The 20,335-nt window shown below is 45.5% G+C and overlaps 1 protein-coding gene across 7 annotated transcripts in view; it reads left to right on the forward strand.

Moving 5' to 3' along the window:
• CREBBP (CREB binding lysine acetyltransferase) overlaps positions 1-20,335 on the forward strand; it is a 150,189-nt gene that overhangs the window by 95,355 nt on the left and 34,499 nt on the right. For 3 of the 7 annotated variants that reach the window (XM_027117557.1, XM_027117555.1, XM_027117556.1), the window contains exons 4-14: positions 73-313; positions 1,653-1,766; positions 9,891-10,133; positions 11,542-11,644; positions 11,944-12,090; positions 12,890-13,007; positions 13,537-13,708; positions 14,323-14,367; positions 16,634-16,758; positions 17,381-17,569; positions 18,984-19,400. In XM_027117557.1, coding sequence (XP_026973358.1) covers positions 73-313; positions 1,653-1,766; positions 9,891-10,133; positions 11,542-11,644; positions 11,944-12,090; positions 12,890-13,007; positions 13,537-13,708; positions 14,323-14,367; positions 16,634-16,758; positions 17,381-17,569; positions 18,984-19,400 — 1,914 coding nt within the window. The remainder of the gene's footprint in view (positions 1-72; positions 314-1,652; positions 1,767-9,890; positions 10,134-11,541; positions 11,645-11,943; positions 12,091-12,889; positions 13,008-13,536; positions 13,709-14,322; positions 14,368-16,633; positions 16,759-17,380; positions 17,570-18,983; positions 19,401-20,335) is intronic. The other 4 variants (XM_027117559.1, XM_027117560.1, XM_027117558.1 and 1 more) reach the window with 3 other exon arrangements.

A 20,335-nucleotide genomic window follows, 5' to 3' on the forward strand; every position in this document is an offset into this window, starting at 1 on the left:
TGAAAAATAATTAATGAACGTGAATTGGAACTCTGAAAGCTTATTAAAATATTTTTATTTGTTTTATTTTAGTCTCAGATGCAAACATCAGTGGGAATTGGACCCACACAGGCAATTGCAACGGGCCCTACTGCAGATCCTGAAAAACGCAAACTGATACAGCAGCAGCTGGTTCTACTGCTTCACGCTCATAAATGTCAGAGGCGAGAACAAGCAAATGGAGAGGTTCGGGCCTGCTCTCTCCCACATTGTCGAACCATGAAAAATGTTTTGAATCACATGACACATTGTCAGGCTGGGAAAGCCTGTCAAGGTAAGTGCCATTTTCTGAAGTCCTGGGGGCAGAGTTTAGGATGAAATTTGCCTATTATTCTCAGGCACCTCTCTTGTTAATAAGGTTCCCACCACCAACATCCCCACACGCCGACCAGTCAGATGCCTCTGGACACTTACCTGCTGAGGAGAAAGGCGATTTGGTTTTATGATATTCTGTGAACTTCTGCTGGCTGGGGCTGTGCCCTGCATTTGTTCTTTTCTGCCTTCCTGTGTCACGGAAGACCTTTGTCCCTTTTTGACGCTGTCTTTGTCATAACTGTTTAGATCACGGTTTTCTTTTGGACAGTGTAGCTCACACACATACACGCATGCACACGCCCTTCCCAGAACCTAGAGCATCTGTCTTGCAGTCGTTTTGTGTGCCCACACTGCCAGGGGCCCACTGCCTTGCTCCTCCACCTTTTCGTCTTGAGACTCATTGGGATACTGGTGAAGTTGTCCTGGGTGACTGTCTGTGACGTGGGGAACTATGCACCGTATCATCCCTGCCTCTCCTTCCTTCCCCTCCAGGAGGAGGACTCAGGCGAGTCACGTGCCCCGCCCCCGCTGCCTGCTCTTCTATAGCAGACACCCCAGTTCTCCCGAAGAGACTGCTTCTTACTAACAACTCTACTTCCCTTTACTCTTTATTCTCTTTCCTTCTCTTCAAACTTGTGCTCCTAAACCTTGGGGAGAGTCTGTCCCTGATCTCCCTCTTTCCCTTGTGACATTTGTGAGTCCCAGGTGTAACCCTGATCCTGATGGAAAAGCAGAGGAGGGTCATGCTAGACCTTTAGAAAGAAGTGACAGCACCTTCACATGGAAGCAAAAATAAAGAAAGAGGGACCAGGCACAGCTGCCCTCTCAAGTACTTTGAGAACTGCGCAGCGTCCCCTTCAGAGTCTCCACAGACCTCTCATTTGCTTCTGTCTATATTTCTTCAGCTATAGTATTTAGATGGTTTCATCCTTAAACATAATGTAAAATTTTTATTGTAAATAGTGACATCGCAGAATTATTATTTGTTCAGCCTTTCATTCCAGTTGTGCAGTATTTCAGGGCGAGTAGTTTTTGTTTTGTTTTTGATTTGTGGGCTGAACCTTATTCACCATCATTCATAACATTGCTTCTATGGGAAGTTTTTGTTTGGAACTCTCAGTAGTTGACTTACAAACTTTTTGGAAAATAGCCTGTTTGTAAGTTGAGGACTGCCTGCACTGTGCTGTGGTTACACTTGTTACCATTTTTTTATGGAAGCTGGCATTATAATTTAGGTGTAATTGAAAGCGTGACAATTTGGATAGAAAAATAACATCTCGTTGTTTTTCTGGTCATAGTTGCCCATTGTGCATCTTCACGACAAATCATCTCTCATTGGAAGAACTGCACACGACATGACTGTCCTGTTTGCCTCCCTTTGAAAAATGCCAGTGACAAGCGAAACCAACAAAGTAAGTGAGCATTGGGGGTAGAGAAGCTTGGCGATGAGATGATAAGCTATTTCTAAAGAGAATACAGAGGAGTAGGTAGGAAGCAGGGCAGAAACTACTAACCGCAAAGTATAGTGGGAGCAGAGGTACCAAGGTGGAGACCTGAGGGTGAAGCTCAGCTTAGCAAGTAGGCAGGTCCTCCATGTGCTCAGTGACATGGTCGCTTTGGAATCCCCCCCACCCTCCACCTCCAGCACTAGAATTGGTCACAGCAGAGCAGTTAGTGCAAAAGAGGGGCGTCACTTTGTTTAGAGAGCCAAGAGCCAACATGATGACTCTTCATGTTTCTTGACAGATACTCAGTATCTGAGGATTTGAGTGTCATGTCACTATAATGGCGGCAACTTCGGGGTGAGGGGTGGAGTAGACTGGACACTTCTTTTGGAATTACTCTAAAGTAAGTTTTGAGGACTCCGTTTTCTAGAAGAGTCAGGGGGTCAGGGTAAAATCCCACGTGTAGATGTTTAGGAGGTTTTCCTCCTTGGAGATGCAGTTCCCAGATCTAGTTGCATAACTAACAGTTTATTCAGCACAAATCGAGAGTCTCTGCACCAGGACTGGCTGCATCCTGATCATTCCCATCGTTTTGTCATCTTTCCAGTCGATCTTTGTAGCCTTTAGCTGATCGGCTAAGCAGCGCCCTGCTTAGGAGGCCTGTGTGTGGCTCCCAGGGGCTCCCTGTAGGCATCAGAGCAGGGAAAGGATGAGCATCTCTCCCGAATTTTAAGTCCCTTCCTGTCATTTCCAAGGTGAAACTGTGGTCTTTGGGTGTGTCCCTCAGTTTGGGCAGATAGGCCATGCCCTTGAATCTTGTGTCACCCCTTGGGCTGGAGCTGCTCCCCGTGACTCCAGCACCGTCGTCTTCATCTTCCTCCACCTCATCTGTGCTGTCTTGCCAGCCTCCCCTGTTTGTCGTTATGTGTTCATTACTCTCATTCTTCTTGATCACCTGCCTCAGACCCCACTGCTGCCTGCAGAACATGTGCTGCTTTTCTTTCTGGTTGTTTCCATGTGGCACAAGGAAAGATGGACAAGCACACTGTTCCTCAGAGCACTGTGCAGGCCACATGCTTTCCTCTCAACAAGCCCAGCTCCTTCCTTCCAAAAGGGTCCCTCACGAGCCTGCCCCACGTGGCTGGGTGTCCACGGCACAGGAGAGATGGTCCAGGGCCACAGGCCTGTCATCCTCCCTCCCTCCCTGCAGAAGGGGTCATACTAAGCTTCCTTTAAAAGTCACTTTCCTAAATCAGTTAAATTATACTTTGATTAACCAAAAATTGAATTAATACACAATTTTCCAGGACATCTCTTATATAAAGTAAAGATCTAGGAGTCTGGGTCTTCTAGAACCAGATATTTGGGACAGTAGTTCTAGTGGAATGCAGTCTGGTTTTCCTTCAAGTTAGTGTAAAACATTTTTTTTAACTAGTATGTTGTGATGGTTAGTTTCTTGTGTTTTAGGATGTATTTCAGTAATAGGCGTGTTTTGTTTTGTTTTTTTTAATTAATTTATTATTTTTGGCTGTGTTGGGTCTTCGTTTCTGTGCGAGAGCTTTCTCCAGTTGCGACGAGCGGGGGCCACTCTTCATCGCGGTGCGTGGGCCTCTCACTGTTGCGGAGCGCAGGCTCAGTAGTTGTGGCTCACGGGCCCAGTTGCTCCACAGCATGTGGGATCCTCCCAGACCAGGGCTCAAACCCGTGTCCCCTGCATTGGCAGGCAGACTCTCAACCACTGCGCCACCAGGGAAGCCCAGTAGGCGTTTTAAGTGCCAGAATATTCATTTGTCGAGTTTGTGGTTGTACAGTGTTAATTCCGTGAGTAATGAATTAAGACATTGTTCTTAACTTTCAATTTGGGGCTGTGGATTTTCTGAGCTCTTCTGGTTTTTAATATGTATTGCCATGACAATTGTAAAGATTTCTCTTTTTAAGAAACACTTTGTGTGGTTTTTGTTTTAAAAAAAAAAGAAAAATGAATGTGGGTTGTTTTTTTTTTAGACTCCTTATAACTGCCTGACTGTTGTGACAATTGACCCAGTGCGTGCTCTCAGAAGTGGTAAACCACAGTGTTTCTCCTAGTCATAATGTAAGGTGTTACCAGAGTGATTTTATAATATAAAGTCACAGAGAAGGTGTAGACTAACTTTGTGCAAGGTTTTGGCAAATTTTCATGAAAGAAATGAAAGTGCTTTCTTTTTTTTGTTTGTTTTTGGTTTTTTACATGCTTCTCAAATTACGTTTCTGCTCTGAGTCTATTCCTTTGGCTCTAGCACTATAGTTTTGTGAGTACAAAGGACTTTGATAGGCTGAGTGAGAAAGTTGCAGCAATATCTTTTCTGTAAATGTTTGTTGCTGTTCCTCCTCTCCTGAAGCAAGTTGTGCTTATCATGTGTGAAATGGGGTTTAGGCAATAGAGAGGAACTGTGGATCTGACCCTCTAGCAGCTGAGAGTCAGCTCCACTGTTAGAATATATCCAGTTGACCCTTGAACAGCTCAGGGGTTAGGGGCACCAAACCTCTGCACAGTCAGATATCCACAGCCCGGGACTTCCCTGGTGGTCCAGTGGGTAAGACTCTGCGCTCTCAGTGAAGGGGGCCTGGGTTCGATTCCTGGTCAGGGAAGTAGATCCCACATGCATGCAGCGACTAAGAGTTCACATGCCAAGACTAAGAAGTCCGCATGCCGCAACTAAAAGATCCCACGCGTCACAGGTAATACCCAGCACAGCATAAATCAGTCAGTCAAACCACGGCCTTCCCACTGCATTGGCAGTTTGGTTCCTCCGTGTCTTTGGTTCTGCATCTGCAGATGACAGTGTGTGGGTGTCATATTTGCTGTTGAAGAACATCTGTGTGTACGTGGACCTATGCTCTTCAAACCCATATTGTTTAAGGGTCAGCTGTACATTGAAAATGATGTGACGATGGCATCAGTCAGAGGAGTGAGGTAGAGGCAAGTCAGTATTATAAGCAGTCCTGGCAGAGAGGATCAGAGTGTGCTGGAGGGTGGGGCTGGGCAAAGTCCAATTTCAATAAAATAACAATGGAAGAGCATTCTAGATAGCACAGCTGATATGCCTGCAAGGGCACAGATCTGACTGGATTCAGAGGTTCCTATGCTATAGTAAGGTTTGTAGTGGGTGGTAAGGACCCCTGGGGACTGAGACACACCTGTGTCCACCAAGGCTGTGCTTTCCAGGCAGGTTTTCCCACAGATGCTCACCCTACCTGGTGCACACATCCTACTTATCTAACTTCTCTCACTGATGTCTCTATTGAGAGAACCTGCCAGAATCACCTGTGGAGCCTACACAGTGGTTATTGAAAGGAAACTCAGACCTCTTTGGCCTGTGTTGAGATTTTGTTTAATTTTTCCTTGAGTTGTTTTCAAGAGATTCTGCAATCACTGATCTTGAGTTATCCATCCCTTATAGAGATAATCAGATTTTATTGAATAATTAGGACTTTGCAAGGTATATACCTAATGTCAGTCCTGGCATCTGACTCCCAGTAAATTCCAGTACTGTACAGGGTGGCAACGGGGACAGGGGCTGTGGGAACACATGACCGAATTCTCTATTTGAATTCATGTTGCCTCATCAGTGGGGTTATTGGTACTCAGCATGTGGTCCTCAGACCAACTGCACGGGCACCCCCAGGTTGTGTGTTAGAAATGCAGAAAATTGGACCTCATCCCAGACCTTCTGTGTTACTAGACTACATTTTAACAAATTCCCAGGTTATCGGGACATGCTGCTCTGAATGCGTTGAAGGGCAGAGTGTCTGTTCTGGAACTTTTGAGAAGGTGTGAGTTGTTCTCTGGGGGAAACCATGGGTTTCCCAACTCAGACCAGAAGGACTGTCAGAATGGGTGCCCCAGGGTCAGCCCCAGAGCCACACCAGCCCACTCACTGCCCAGGGCTGCCTGGGCCCTGGGCTGCACCTCGACGTGAGCCTCCACAGGGTCTCAGTCGGCAGTCCCCAGACCTGTGACTTGAATACCTCTACTGGCTTGATGCTCACTATCTGGCCCTGCTGTGTGTTCCAACTTTAGACCCCTCTGTGTGAAATGCATTCCTTCAGGGTGTTGAGTCTTCCTTAAAACGTGCCCTCATGACGCCTGCCTGGTGGTCAGCGAGCACTTGTGGGATGGCCGCCTGTTCCACCTGAGGGCTCCCCAGAGACCCTCAGCCACCTCTGACAGCCCTCACTCGGGTAGGGGCGGGGAGCAGAAGCGGGCACGGTAGCCTCTGGCTGTAGGGACAGAGCATTGGGCTTCTTTGCCCTGATTTAAGTACCAAACCTTCGCTGGTGATAGACTTCATCGGAATAGCTTTGTCCTTGCTCTTCCGGGAGACACAGGGTTGCCACTTCTGAGTCTTTGGCTTCTGAGGAAAACCTGCTGCAGGGCGTGCATTCTTGCTTGTTGGTGGCTGTGATGGGAGGCCTGGCCCTGGGGCTCAGGTGTTCCCCTTTGTCATTGTGCCCTGTGCTGTACACATGAAAATGCTGGAGAGGAAGGGGGGTCCTGGTGCACAGTGCATGTGAAGCCCTGTGCTGTGGGAGCAGCTCTGCAGAGACGTCTGCAGGTCTGAGTAAATTTCAGCTTGGCTTTTTCAGTGGAAATCTAAGTGATGACCAGGTAGTAGATGCTTTGCCTGCTCCGTGGCATGTCCCCCACCAACCTCACAAAGCTTTGGAGTTCAGTGTGTCCGTTTTCATTGGATTTACAAATTGAGCACAGTTTTATTGAGAATGACTGGGGGGACTGGAACTTCTGGTGAATTGAATGTTGCAAAGCAGCAGTGTATAGCGTACATGGACCCTCTCCGTGAGGCTTTGTGCTCACTGGGGAAGGACTGCCTTGAAAAGTGGTGGGTGAGTCCTGGGCAGAGCCAACTGTGAAACTTGGCCTTTTATTTCCTAAGTCGTGGGCTCCTGGTATAGCTGCAACAGAAGGGGAACGGTGGGTCAGTGGAGGGGTTGGGGGTGTTTTGATGTAGCAGGAATGCCGACTGATACTCAAGGGAGAGGAACCCACACTGTATTGAGATGTATTGAGACATTGTGTGATGTGATATTCTAAGGATTGATTGTGTATGAAACATAGCATTGAGCTCTAAGAAAGAAAATGATGTAAAAATCGTAAAAAGAACAAGAGGTTTTGACATTTAAAGAGGTAAATGGGAATTCCCTGGTGGTCCAGTGGTTAGGAGTCTGCACTTTCACTGTGGGGGCCCAGGTTCGATCACCCCCGGTCAGGGAACTGATATTGCACAAGCCTTGCAGCATGGCCAAAAAAAAAAAGGGGGGGGGGCAAACATCAGTACAGCAGGCTGTATTCTCAATGATACCAGATAAATGAAGCCTTGCTGTTTTAGCACTCCTTTCATTTTTGTTCGGCCCTAAAGCCCTCAGTGCTGGGAGGGCACCTGTTATACTGCCGCAGCTCACCTGCACCTCGTTTCCCTGTGCTGGGCGCCACAACATGGGAGGAATCCAGATGTGTCGCACACTGGTCCACCCTTTAGGGAACGTGCAGGGAAGAGGAGATGAGCACCATTGAATCTGATATGGGGTCCAGAGCTGCGGCCTTACATTTGTCAGTATTATCAGATAAATTTGTTGCTCTCCCATCAGACCCTCTGCTCTGTGAGTGCATATCCCGGAGCCTCGCAGAGTCCCCAACATCCAGTCTGTACGCAGTCTGTGCAGCAAGTTGAGTGAATGAGTGAGCGAGAGAGTGCAGGAAGCTCAGATGCCCAAAGAGAAGCAGAGGCCCAGGAGACACTGGGGGAATTCAGGGAAGACTTAACTGCTGCCCAAGACACCAGCAGGATGTTCACGGAGAGCTAGAGCATCTAGCGCTTTTACCCCTTTCCATCAGCTGTCACCCCCATAGGAAATGCCTGTGTTCCCTTAGCCTTATGAGATAATTTGTGTTATCTCATAGCAGCATTTGGACTCAAATTGGGCCATGCGTGTATGTTAGAGACGCTTTTTGTTTGTATTTTGTTTTCCTTTGTCTCTAAATTGTTAGAAATGTCAATTACCAAATGCTTGCTTGTTTTCGGATAGATGTGTTTTCTTTTAAAATAAAAAATATAGTGATGTTTACATTTAGGACATAAATGTAACACAAACAAAAAATGCATTGACCTTGTCAGCAACTTCCACGAGACATGCTGGCTGCCCCATAAGTGGCCTTGAGCTTGGGAATGGCATTTGTCCTAGGATGTGGAATTTTGGCTAAAAGGATGGCATTTGGGCAAGTGTGGACGCGAATGGATAATAGCAGGAAGAAGTGGTCGCTAATGCAGCTTCACCCAGAAACGGAAGGCCACGTACACCTTGTTTCTTTAAATTCCTCTCCCTCCACAATTGATCAATATGTGTATCAACGTAGTCTGTGTCTGTTCTTTCTTATACCACAAGGTGATAGAAAAATAAGTCATCCTACCATTATCACTTTCCTTTTTACATCATAGTTCTTTTAGAAAATTTAGCATGTCAGTTTCAAGAGTACAGTGTCATGTGTTTAAAGTTTTGTGGAGTATTAGCTATTAGGAAAAAAACACTTTTATAAGGTATTATACATGACTTATTTCAGCTACATGCTTGTCATAAAGTGTACCTTGGGAACTGATTTTCATTTATAATAACGAGGTGCTTGGTGTGTGTAATTGTGTCTAATGAGCATTAATGAGTTTGAGATCTGAATATCCTTATTAGAAAAATTAATAGTATGGAATGTGTAATTATCAAGTTTTGGGGGTTTTTTAAACACATTTCGGTTTAATTAAGTTACTCTGTTAAGTATTTGAGTTGTTTATGTTATAGTTGCACTGATGGTAATGTGAGAATATTGTTATTACACATAAGGTAATTGAATTTTAAAGAAAGGCTTTGTGATAGTGTTTTTTAATGTATCAGAGAGCATATGTTATAGTATCAGTTTTATAAGCTGCTGTTTATGACATGACTATAAAGCTTTGGGAAGTTGGAAAGAAAGGAGATCTTAAGAATAAGAATAAATGGTATGACATAAAACTTCTGCCATATATTGAGTGCTCAGCAAAGGAGGACATTTGGATGGATGGATGGATGGACAGACGGACGGATGGATGTTTGGGGCCATCTCTGTTAGCTTTGAAGCCCTTGGGAATGGGACTCTTTATATTGCCACAGATTTTTCCTTTAGTCTCCGGGGATCAGGCAGGAAGAAGGGTAGCTGGAGAGAACACCCTGCGAGCCAGCCGCAGGCCAGGCCAGGCCATGGGAGCCGAGGTTGGCTGCCGAGGCTGAGCATCTTGACACTCAGTTCTGAGTATCAGCGGTGCTGAGGGGACACCAAGCCTCAGTCCATCACTCATTTCAGCTAGATAGTCACTCTGTCAAGTACAGCATTTCTCGAACAGCTTCACATAGCAGAGAGCTCAGCATGGTGTCCTCCTGCATAGGAAACTCGTAGGAGAGAAAGGTGTGGTGTTACCTGGTCACTGTACGCTGCAGTTTCAAGGAAGTGCACTTTTGTTTTTTGGAAGGTCATGTCATAGATCTCAAGTTATTAATAAGTAACAAAACTGACCAACTAGGTATCACCTCTGCTCCTTCTGTTAATCCTTCTGTACCTATGCAGGTAAGGAGTAAAGGACTTGGGAGAGCGGCAGCAGGGGGGAGCTCCTTAGGTCATCTCAGTGGTGGCTGATGACCCCCAAAGAATCCGAAACTTTCTGTTGTTACACGTTTTCTATTTCCCCAGAACCGACTTCTTATGAGTCTCTAGATTTAATACATGAGGACTTTGATTAGGTAATCACTGACTTTGTGGTCTGTTGTTTTCTAACATAGAAGCTTGAATTTTTCTTCAGCTTTTTGCTCTTCAACTACTGCTGTGCAGAATAGATGAATAGAATGGGATCCTTCTGTCTGCACAGTTCCTTTCTTGGTAGCCTTGTTCCAGTGTTTCGTGACATACATAGGTGGTCTTCTGATAAAATTTTACTTGCTTTTCAGTAGTTTTTAAATCATTTGTGGACTTCTCCCTTTTACTTATCTTTTTTGTTTGTCTGTTTGTTGTTATAGCCATCCTGGGGTCTCCAGCTAGTGGAATTCAAAACACAATTGGTTCTGTTGGCACAGGCCAACAGAATGCCACTTCTTTAAGTAACCCAAATCCCATAGACCCCAGCTCCATGCAACGAGCGTATGCTGCTCTTGGACTCCCCTACCTGAACCAGCCCCAGACGCAGCTGCAGCCTCAGGTTCCTGGCCAGCAACCAGCACAGCCTCAAACTCACCAGCAGATGAGGACTCTCAACACCCTGGGTAGGTGAAAGAACTCTCAAGAATTTCTTTGTCCACATGCAACATTGGGAATGACAAGTCTTCCTGGAACCCAAGGCTGTTTTCAGTTACTGTTTTTACTTTAAATTCAAGTTAATATATGTATATATATTATGGTGATGGTATCTTTTAAATGATTGAAATAAAAAACTTCCAGGAAAAGGCTAAAGTGTAGGGTGCACAGAAGATGTTACAGGCTTGTAAAATGAATAGCATTTGCAAATGAACCAATATTTTTGTTGCTTCTGTCTGGACAGTTTTCATAAGGGCATTTCATATGGCTCAGAATACAGAATCTCACAAGTTAGAATTAGGGTTGTACCACTTGCACTGACTCTGAGTAGACCATTTATTTGACAAAGAACCTGAAGGTGGGTACAGCTCTTAGCACGTCTTGGTTATGGGCTACCTCATGGCTGGAGGTGACCAGCCTGGACATGAGGAGGTTAACAGGAATCTCAGAAAATCTCTTCTGTCTCAGACTTCTCCATGGATTAGTGTTTCCTAGTGTCATCTCAACCCATTAATTGCCAGTGTTTCATCATTCAGTCACATCTCTCCACAGTTTTTGCCATCTCTGCATAGTGTCTCCTTAATGTTTCTCTTCAAATTGGCATAGTCCTTTTAAACTCAGACTTAAGCCAAACAGTTATGTCAGTAAGTTAAATCAAGGTTGTTGTGCTAGTTTTTTTCTTTTCCTAATAAAATATTTTAACCTTAAAAATGTCCAGTTAAAGACATCTTATCTGTTGGGTTTTGGGAAATAATCACCCTAATGCATCTCTAACTCCTGCTGGCTAGGAGACTGGGTTGGAGCCCTGAAACCTGCATTATAATCTAACTCTACTCCTATTGGTGATATAATCTGGAACAAGACTATTAACTTCTCTGTATCTCACCTTTTTCTTACTTTAGAATGGATACTGTAGATAAGTTGACCTTTTATCTTCTTCACCTGCACTTAAATTTCTATGATTTTTACCTTCTGATATGCAAAAAAAAAAAAAAGATGATGAGCATGTATGTGACAGGTTAGCTTACTTGTTTAGGTCATGATATTAATGAAGCCAGAATCAAAATTTGAATCTGCAGATGGATCATTTCTGGTTTTTTTCTGCAGCCACAGAGCACTCATGATGCCAGCCAGCCTCCATAGAAATGCCTTTCTTTAGTTATAAAGTGCAGTGGGAAGGAGACTGCAACTGAATTTATACAGCTTGATCACCATTGTTGAAAATATAACTCCCAGAGTTCCTGCCATAGCGTTTATTATTATAACTTATAAGAATCATTTATTTGTATGTGATTTTTTTTTTATCTGTTATCAGGACTTTAAAGTGTATATTATAGTTCAGGAGTTGGTTGATTTCTTTTCTTTCTTTCTTTCAAGGAAATAACCCAATGAACATTCCAGCAGGAGGAATAACAACAGATCAGCAGCCACCAAACTTGATTTCAGAATCAGCTCTTCCAACTTCCCTTGGGGCCACAAAGTAAGACCCGTGTTTCATTTGGCTCCGATCTGAGTGACAGTTGCATGTGAAAGTGGGCTGGTAACCACGGGAAGCTCTTGATTCTTTCTAAATGTGTGATGCTCGCCCTTCCCTCCTTCCCTCCTTCCCTCCTTCCCTCCTTCCCTCCTTCCCTCCTTCCCTCCTTCCCTCCTTCCCTCCTTCCTCCCTTCCTCCCTCCCTCCCTCCCTCCCTCCCTCCCTCCTTCCCTCCTTCCAATACAGTTTAAAGTTCCATATGGTTGACGAACCTTAGTTAGATAAATCTTACTCTTTCCTTAGCCCACTGATCAATGACGGCTCAAACTCTGGAAACATTGGAACCCTCAGCACTATACCCACAGCAGCACCTCCTTCCAGCACTGGCGTTCGGAAAGGCTGGCACGAACATGTCACTCAGGACCTGCGGAGCCATCTAGTGCATAAACTGTACGTGGCCACCTCGCCCATTATTCACATGTGATGGAAACATTTTGTGACTGATGGCGATGTGACAGTTTTGCAGTTTCATCGATGTCTGATTTAATTCCTAAGTGTTCTCTTGCGCCCCAGGTGATTGTACCCTAGCAGCTGAAGGGGGTCACATGCTTGTGACCCAAATGCTGCATCCCCAGTGGGTCCTACAGAGGGACATGAACTGTGACCCATGTTGCAGGGGGCCAGACCTGTTTTCTAAGCTCTGGGATGCACCAGGGACCTGGGATCAGCTCAGAAGCTTAGCCTTATTTTGTGGCTCAAGGTTATACTTGTGGAGACCCCTGAGAATTGGAGGAATTTGGGCCTAGTAAATACAGATGGCATGACACTACCATCATACAGTTTAACATACAGGAAATTAATAGTTAACTTTCTCCAGCTATTTAAGTTAAATTGAAGGTGAGGTTAACTTGATTCCCTTGGAGATTTGTTTTCTCCTTCATTATTTTAATCAAAAGTTTTTATAATAAGTAGTTTAAAAATTAGCAATTCAAAATGAGAATTTTGAATGGTCCAGCACTTATCGTTAATAGCAAAATATGGGTGTGTTTGACTTGTAGATAAATTGACAGGTCAGTATTGTCTCCAGAGAGCGACTTCATTTGTGTATTCATGAACTAGGCGAGAGAGATTGGGGGTTTCTATCAGCAGTGTATTGCGCCCATAGGTAGACGATTGTTTCTTCTCTTTCCGTGTCACATAGACAGACATTGTGTTGAAAATAGATTGAGAGTGTGTGTTGTCTTTTCAGTGTCCAAGCCATCTTCCCAACACCTGACCCTGCAGCCCTGAAGGATCGCCGCATGGAGAACCTGGTGGCCTATGCTAAGAAAGTGGAAGGGGACATGTATGAGTCTGCCAACAGCAGGGTAGGTTGCCATTTGTGTTCTAGCCACGCACAGCACCTATGGGAGCTGTAACTGCATCTGTCTGCCTTATTGTCTGGAAGTGGGGACATCTGTTAGTCTGGTAGACTCATCACTTGAGGGCACTGACCAGGGAGACTTCCCAGTTAAGACATGAGGTCCCTGTACAACTCTCTTGTTCTGTAACTACAGAGTACAGATGTCTCCGCTACAGCAGTAAATGAGGTATATAAAATTTTTTTAATCCGTGGGTGTACTTTATAGCGGCAGTGTTCACAGCGCTTGTCCATGTTATTGCCAGTGTCAGTGAGTGTCCAAGAAGAGGTTCAGCTGTGGAATGAATGTAATGAGCACTCAGTACCTCCTATCTGATAACTCCTGTAACATCACTGGGCACTGGTTTATCAGAAGTGCTGAATGCTTACCTGTGCCAATGTACTTAATTTAAAGTTCATTAGTTTGTTAGAACATACAAAACCAGATCATTTGTTTTTTTTACAAATAACTAGTATTGAATATTACTGCTTTTTAGGATGAGTACTATCACTTACTAGCAGAGAAAATCTACAAGATACAAAAAGAACTAGAAGAAAAACGGAGATCGCGTTTACACAAACAAGGCATCTTGGGTAACCAGCCAGCCTTACCAGCCCCCGGGACACAGCCTCCTGGGATACCACAGGCACAGCCTGTGAGACCTCCAAGTAAGGACTTCATTTCCAGCCCTTAGTCTGTTTCCTTGTTTTTCCTTCTGCGTTTGGTGTGTATTTCTAAGCATATAGAATTATATTCTCTGGAAGCCTATGCTGTGAAACCTGTGTGGTAGTGGCTGTGACCTTCTGCAGTGGCCTGTGTTTAGACATTGAGTCTCTCTCATGGAAAGGCGGGTGTGCTGGCATCAGAATGCACAGCACTTTTGGACCTGGTTTTCTCTTTAAGTTTAAAAGATTATTTTATTAAGTTAAAATTTTTTTAAAATTATTTTATTTTTGGCTGCATAGTTGCGGCACACGGAATCTTCGTTGGGATCTTCATTGTAGCATGCGGGATCCTCTGCTGTAGTGTGTGGGCTCCTTGTTGCAGCGCGCAAGCTTCTCTCTAGTTGTGGTGCGTGGGCTCTCTAGTTGTGGCCCGCGTGTTCAGTAGTTGCAGCGTGCGGGCTTAGTTGCCCTCCGGCGTGTGGAAACTTAGTTCCCCAACCGAGGATCGAACCTGCGTCCCGTCCCCTGCGTTGGAAGGTGGATTCTTAACCACTGGACCACCAGGGAAGTCCCAAGGATTATTTTAAATAACCCATTTTTTTTTCCTGCCATTATAGATGGGCCCATGCCTCTGCCAGTGAATCGTATGCAGGTTTCTCAAGGTATTTAACTATTGTTGTGACTCATATTTTGGTTTAACATTCTACATCCACAAAGTTCATTGGTTTGTCCTCTTCCCTCTGTATTTCTTTGTAGCTCCTCCTCTTATTCCTTCTATTCCTTTTTGCTGATGAGCAGAGTTCATGTCCACAGGTAGTATGAATATCTGTTGCATTTGAAAGTTTGGAGGTCATAGGAAAGCTCTCCAAGGAGATCAGAAGTAGGAGTTAACTTTTTTTTTTTTTTTTTTTTTTGCGGTATGTGGGCCTCTCACCGTTGTGGCCTCTCCCGTCGCGGAGCACAGGCTCCGGACACGCAGGCTCAGCTGCCATGGCTCACGGGCCCGGCCGCTCCGCGGCATGTGGGATCTTCCCGGACCAGGGCACGAACCTGTGTCCCCTGCATCGGCAGGCAGACTCTCAACCACTGCGCCACCAGGGAAGCCCTTTTTTTTTTTTTTTTTTTTTGATGGGCAAGAGAAGACATTATTCTTAGGAAGAGTCTCCCCCAAAAAAGCATTGTATTGGAGGTGGAGGAAAGAAACTTTTCAGAACATTTCTGAGCATCAGGCCCATCCTGGGGCAGAAGCACTGTGGGTGGGGGGTGTGAGGTGAGGAAAGTGGGGACTGCTCTGGGCCCTGTGAGCACAGGTGCCATGCCTGCTTGCAGCTGGCCGAGGAGGGTTTGTGCTCAGAGAACCCTCATCAAGCTGCGCTACTGGCAGTCTTTTTATTGGTGGTTGTTGAAGCAGTGATTTTAGTTTGGGAGTTTGGGGGTGAGGGTCATTTCAAAGCTTTTATGGCTCTTGTCAAATTGAGACTTGAACAGTAGGATGTTTTTACAGGTTGTGAAATAAGGTGGTGACACTATCCAGAAGATTCCAAAGCAAGGCCTTGCTGCTGTGTGTAGAGTAGTTCAAGAGGGGAGAAGAGGTCATTTTAAAAGCCGTGGTGATCGTACTGCGTACTGAAAAAGACCTGGTAGATAAACTGATGTGGAGGAAACTTTTCAGGGACTTGTTTAGGTGGACTAGATATGAAGGGTGAAAGAAATCACAAAGTCAGAGAAATGGAGCCTTAGGAAAGTGGCTGAGTGCTGTGTCGGGGATGACTTGGAAGACTCTGCTGCTTTGGGATCTGAGGAGGTGGCTGTTGAGCAGAGTGGAAGGCATTTTCTAGGGACGTGCTCACATGCCCCGCTTACCGACCTGTCTGGGTCTGTAAAGAGGGACTTTTTATGGTGCCATTTCTTCGTACATCTTTTATTTAATAAAATCTTCTCTTGTTAATAAAACCCTCAAGGAGAGTGGGACACTTTTGTATTATAAGCTTCCTGGAAAGTCCTGGGCCTGTGCTGGTTACTTAGGGTGACATTTCTTGGTGGTGCTGAAGGAGGCACATGTTGTTTGACGGCCTCTCATACTACACAGTGTTAAGGCAGCGCCTCAAGGATTCTGTTAAATGCCAGCGTCGGGCCTAAGACTTATTGAACCAGCATTTATGTTGAGCTCAGAGTTTACAGAGTATTGTGGGAAATTACAAAGAGAGAGACTCGTGGTCTGGAGCTGCATGGCAGCTAGTGAGGTGTCATTCATTCTGTGGCACCTCTGGAAAGGCCAAGGTAGCTGTGAAAGTGAGATCTTTCCAGTCTATGGAGAGGAGGCTGAGGTTGAGAACTGCCAACCCTTGGGCACTTTCTAAATGCTTAATGTGCTTGCAAAACTCAAACAATGTTTTGAGTCTTACCCCAGATTCCAACAATAAATGTAAACCCAGCCAAAGGGCTGGGAGGCCTGGAGTGATGGGAACAGGCTTCCTGCAGGAGAGGAGATGGGAGTCAGGTGCTCCAGAAGGCTCTGAGGGGTTGGCTCAGACGGGTGCCCTGGCCTTAGCTGACCTCCTCCATAGATGGTGGGAGCGCCTTCCCACGCTCCCCCCATCTACTTTGTCGCTTGGACGCTTCGGTGCCGAGCGCTGCCCCGGCCTTGCGTACTCATGGCTTACCTGACTTTCTGCCTTCCTGTGCTCATGCTGCCCTGCCACCCACCCCATCCTATCACCCTCACCACCACTACCTTGGTGCCATCTTCTCTGGATATGAACAGTCTATTATTTAGCCATCTTTTCTGATTAACTGAGTGCTTTCCTTTCAGTTGTATATGTTGTGTGTGTGTTCCATCTTATTTGGCTTAGAGTTTTATTTGGTGAGTTGTCATTCTGTTTTCCTGTGAGCGATTTTCCTAATGAACCGTTGTGGGTACATTTACAGGGATGAATTCATTTAACCCAATATCCTTGGGGAATGTACAGTTGCCACAAGCTCCCATGGGACCTCGCTCATCGTCCCCCATGAACCACTCTGTCCCGATGAACAGCATGGGCTCCGTTCCAGGGGTAAGTGCTTTTTCTATTTGCCTCAGCTGTGCTGAGAAGGCCTTGCTCGAATAAGGAAAATTCTCTCAGCAGGAAACTTGTAGGTCGTCTGGAAATCCTGTGGTACTTGTTCCTTTGGATTTGGCTTATGCTTTATTTCCTTCATATTTCTCTCTCTCTCTCTCTCTCTCTCTCTCTCTCTGTCCTTATTACTACAAGAATTATTTGACCTTACTTATTTTTATTGAAATGACAAATCATAGGCTCCTGTGACTTTGTTGGAAGATGGGGTTGGCAGCCTCAGATATGTGGCTGAGAGGGACTTGTCAGTGTCTGTTGACTGTCAGAACTTCCTCTCCTGCGGCTGCCTTCTAAACGCTTCAGAGAACTCATAAAAGGCATATTTTGAACTTTAAACTATAGCATACTATTGGTTTCTGTTCAGAGGGCAGTGTGAAGCTGGCTTATTAGAGACCTTGCCTGAAAAGCATGCAGAGTGCCTGGGAGCCAGAAGGTCTTAGTGAGTGGTGGGTCCCTTCCTGCAAGGGAGGAGGATTTGAAGATTTCTGTCTCTTCTAGTTTATCTTGAAGACTCAGGCCCTTGAAGCCCTCTGAACTCTCAGTAACGCTTATTGTCTTTTAGATGGCCATTTCTCCTTCCCGAATGCCTCAGCCTCCGAACATGATGGGTACACACGCCAACAACATGATGGCCCAGGCGCCTGCCCAGAACCAGTTCCTGCCACAGAACCAGTTCCCGTCCTCCAGCGGGGCGCTGAACGTGAACAGCGTGGGCATGGGGCAGCCAGCAGCCCAGGCCAGCGTGTCACAGGTACTGTTCATGTTGGGGCTGTGAGCCACCTACAGTGATGTAGCCCCAGCTTCCCACTGACCTCAGCATGTCCTAGTTCACAGAAATTAGAATTCTAGACAAAACATTTCATGTGCTAGCATCTCTTGATTTTTTTTTTCCCCTGTTCTGTTCTGTTATTTTTACTTTGTTTGGAATTAGTCATACCATCTTGGGGTGAACTTCATACAAAAGTGGAATGGATTATGGTTTTTTGGTCTGTGTGCTTTTGTTTTGGTTTTAGGGTTTTTAGTTGTCATTTTCTTGGTTTTTGTTTGTGCATTGTAAATTCTGAGTTTCACGTGTGATCCTGAGAGACACTGGATTTTAAAGAAGGAGTGAGGAAAGGTCCCATGAGTTCACTCTTAATGATTTGGTCTTTGTATCTTGTTGTCTGTCTGACTGAACTGCCCAGGTGAAGTCCGACTAACTGGATCATTTGAGTAGTTCTCTTCTTATTGAATGTGTTTTTAATTATTCAGTCTAATGCTGGTGAGAACTATTTTCCATTCATTTTACTGCCTTTCCCCCCTTCTGTTAATTGCTAGAGTACACCAGATTGCTGCTGTATACAAATGTACATGTGTTTTTAAAACAGGCCAAGTCTTCCCCCAAAAGATAAAATACATTATTTAATTTTTTAACATGAAGTAACATTGAATAAAAGGCAGTGACTACATTAGATTCACTCACTAAATACTTATTAATTAATTCTTAATTTCCATAAATTTTGTTGCTCCAGACAGGGGCTATCAGGTTTGTCCTGTAAATATTTTCAGCTTGGTGGGCCATGGGCTCTTTGTTTGAACTGCTCTGCTCCACTGTTGTGGCGCAAAGGCAACGGTAGACATGCGCATTCACATATGAGTGAATGGGCGAAGCTGCCTGCCAGTAAAACTTTATTGACAGAAACCAGTAGCTAGCTGGATTTGGCCATGGACTCTACATAGTTTGCAGATCCCTGCTCTAGACCAGTGATTCAGAATAGATTTTTAATTGGTCCACAAATAATTCTGAAACATGTCCCTAGTTGAGAACCACTGTACTGAAACATTTCAGTGTGTCCATAACTCATTTTTTAAAAAAAGACAAATACCTTTTCCAGTGGTCTAAGCTGTGGGTGGATATTATGGAGCACGAAGCTAGTAAGTGGAGTGTATATGTGTTTGTTTAAGCCAGAGATTTCCACACTTTTGTAAATCAAAGCATGAGAAACAAGTACACATTACTATAAGTGTGCAGATCGATGACGTTTTACAAATGGAACCTTCCCGTGCAGTCAGCAGACCTCATCAAGAAACCATGATTAGATTTTCATACATTTAAATCTTTGAAGTCTATTGCCACATTTTCAAATGGGGGAAATAATTTTAACATACTCTGTTCCATCTGTTAGGGACAGGTGCCTGGTGCTGCTCTTCCTAACCCTCTGAACATGCTTGGGCCCCAGGCCAGCCAGCTGCCTTGCCCACCAGTGACACAGTCACCGTTACACCAGACTCCACCTCCTGCTTCCACGGCCGCAGGCATGCCGTCTCTTCAGCATCCGGCGGCACCTGGGATGACTCCTCCCCAGCCAGCAGCTCCCACCCAGCCATCAACTCCTGTGTCGTCTTCCGGGCAGACTCCCACCCCGACTCCTGGCTCAGTGCCCAGTGCCAGCCAAACCCAGAGCACCCCTACAGTCCAGGCGGCAGCCCAGGCCCAGGTGACCCCACAGCCTCAGACCCCAGTCCAGCCTCCGTCCGTGGCCACCCCTCAGTCGTCACAGCAGCAGCCGACACCTGTGCACACCCAGCCTCCTGGCACACCGGTGAGCCCCTCGGCCTGTCGTCTTCTGGCCAAGACTCTTAGATGAGAACTTGCCCATAAAAAAAAAATCTGTCATGAAGTCACTGCAAGTCTTGGTGCAGTTGCAAAAAGTATCTGTTTTGTTTCCAGCATTGGCTCCAAAGGCTGTTAGGCAGGACATGACTTATGATTATCTTCCCCAATTAAATCAGATTTTAGAAATCAACAACTAAAAGAACTCATACATGGGTCCTCCGTAGAATTTTTTTTTTTTTTTGCGGTACGCGGGCCTCTCACTGTTGTGGCCTCTCCCGTTGTGGTGCCCAGGCTTCAGACGCACAGTCTCAGCATCCATGGCTCACGGGCCCAGCAGCTCCGCGGCATGTGGGATCGTCCCAGACCAGGGCACGAACCTGTGTCCCCTGCATCGGCAGGTGGACTGTCAACCACTGCGCCACCAGGGAAGCCCCTCCGTAAAATTTTTTAGCTGTCTGTCCATAGGAGCAGTACGTCCCCCATTATCTGTCCTAGATTGACGTCTTCTGAGTTTTAGTAGTGATGAGGATTTGGTAAACAAGTCAAGTTCCTAGTTGTATGTACTTTGACCTTACCTATCAGCCTTGTTTTCCAGCTGGAAGCCCTTTCTTTTTCATGACAAAATGGCATGCTCAGGTTAACACTTCTGTGGCTTAGATTTACACATTCTTCCTGGGAGGTGAAGGTGGCAGGGTCACACCACGTCCTGTGTCCCATGTCCCATGGTCTGCTGGCAGCACCCAGTCCTGCTCTCCTAGACTGGGCTGTCCCCAATGACACAGGGGCCTGAGGCTGCTTCTGCTCACCTCCACATTCTTCTCCCAGTTCTCACCAGAATCTTAGTGTCTGTTTTCTTATCAGTTTAACTTAAAAACCTTCTTCCCCCTAAAATACATTATCTTTTATTTGTGGGGACTGAGG

This window comes from Aethalodelphis obliquidens, unplaced genomic scaffold (genome assembly GCF_003676395.1).
Source record: "Aethalodelphis obliquidens isolate GAN/ISIS:26980383/991018 unplaced genomic scaffold, ASM367639v1 scaffold18, whole genome shotgun sequence".
NCBI lineage: Eukaryota > Metazoa > Chordata > Mammalia > Artiodactyla > Delphinidae > Aethalodelphis > Aethalodelphis obliquidens.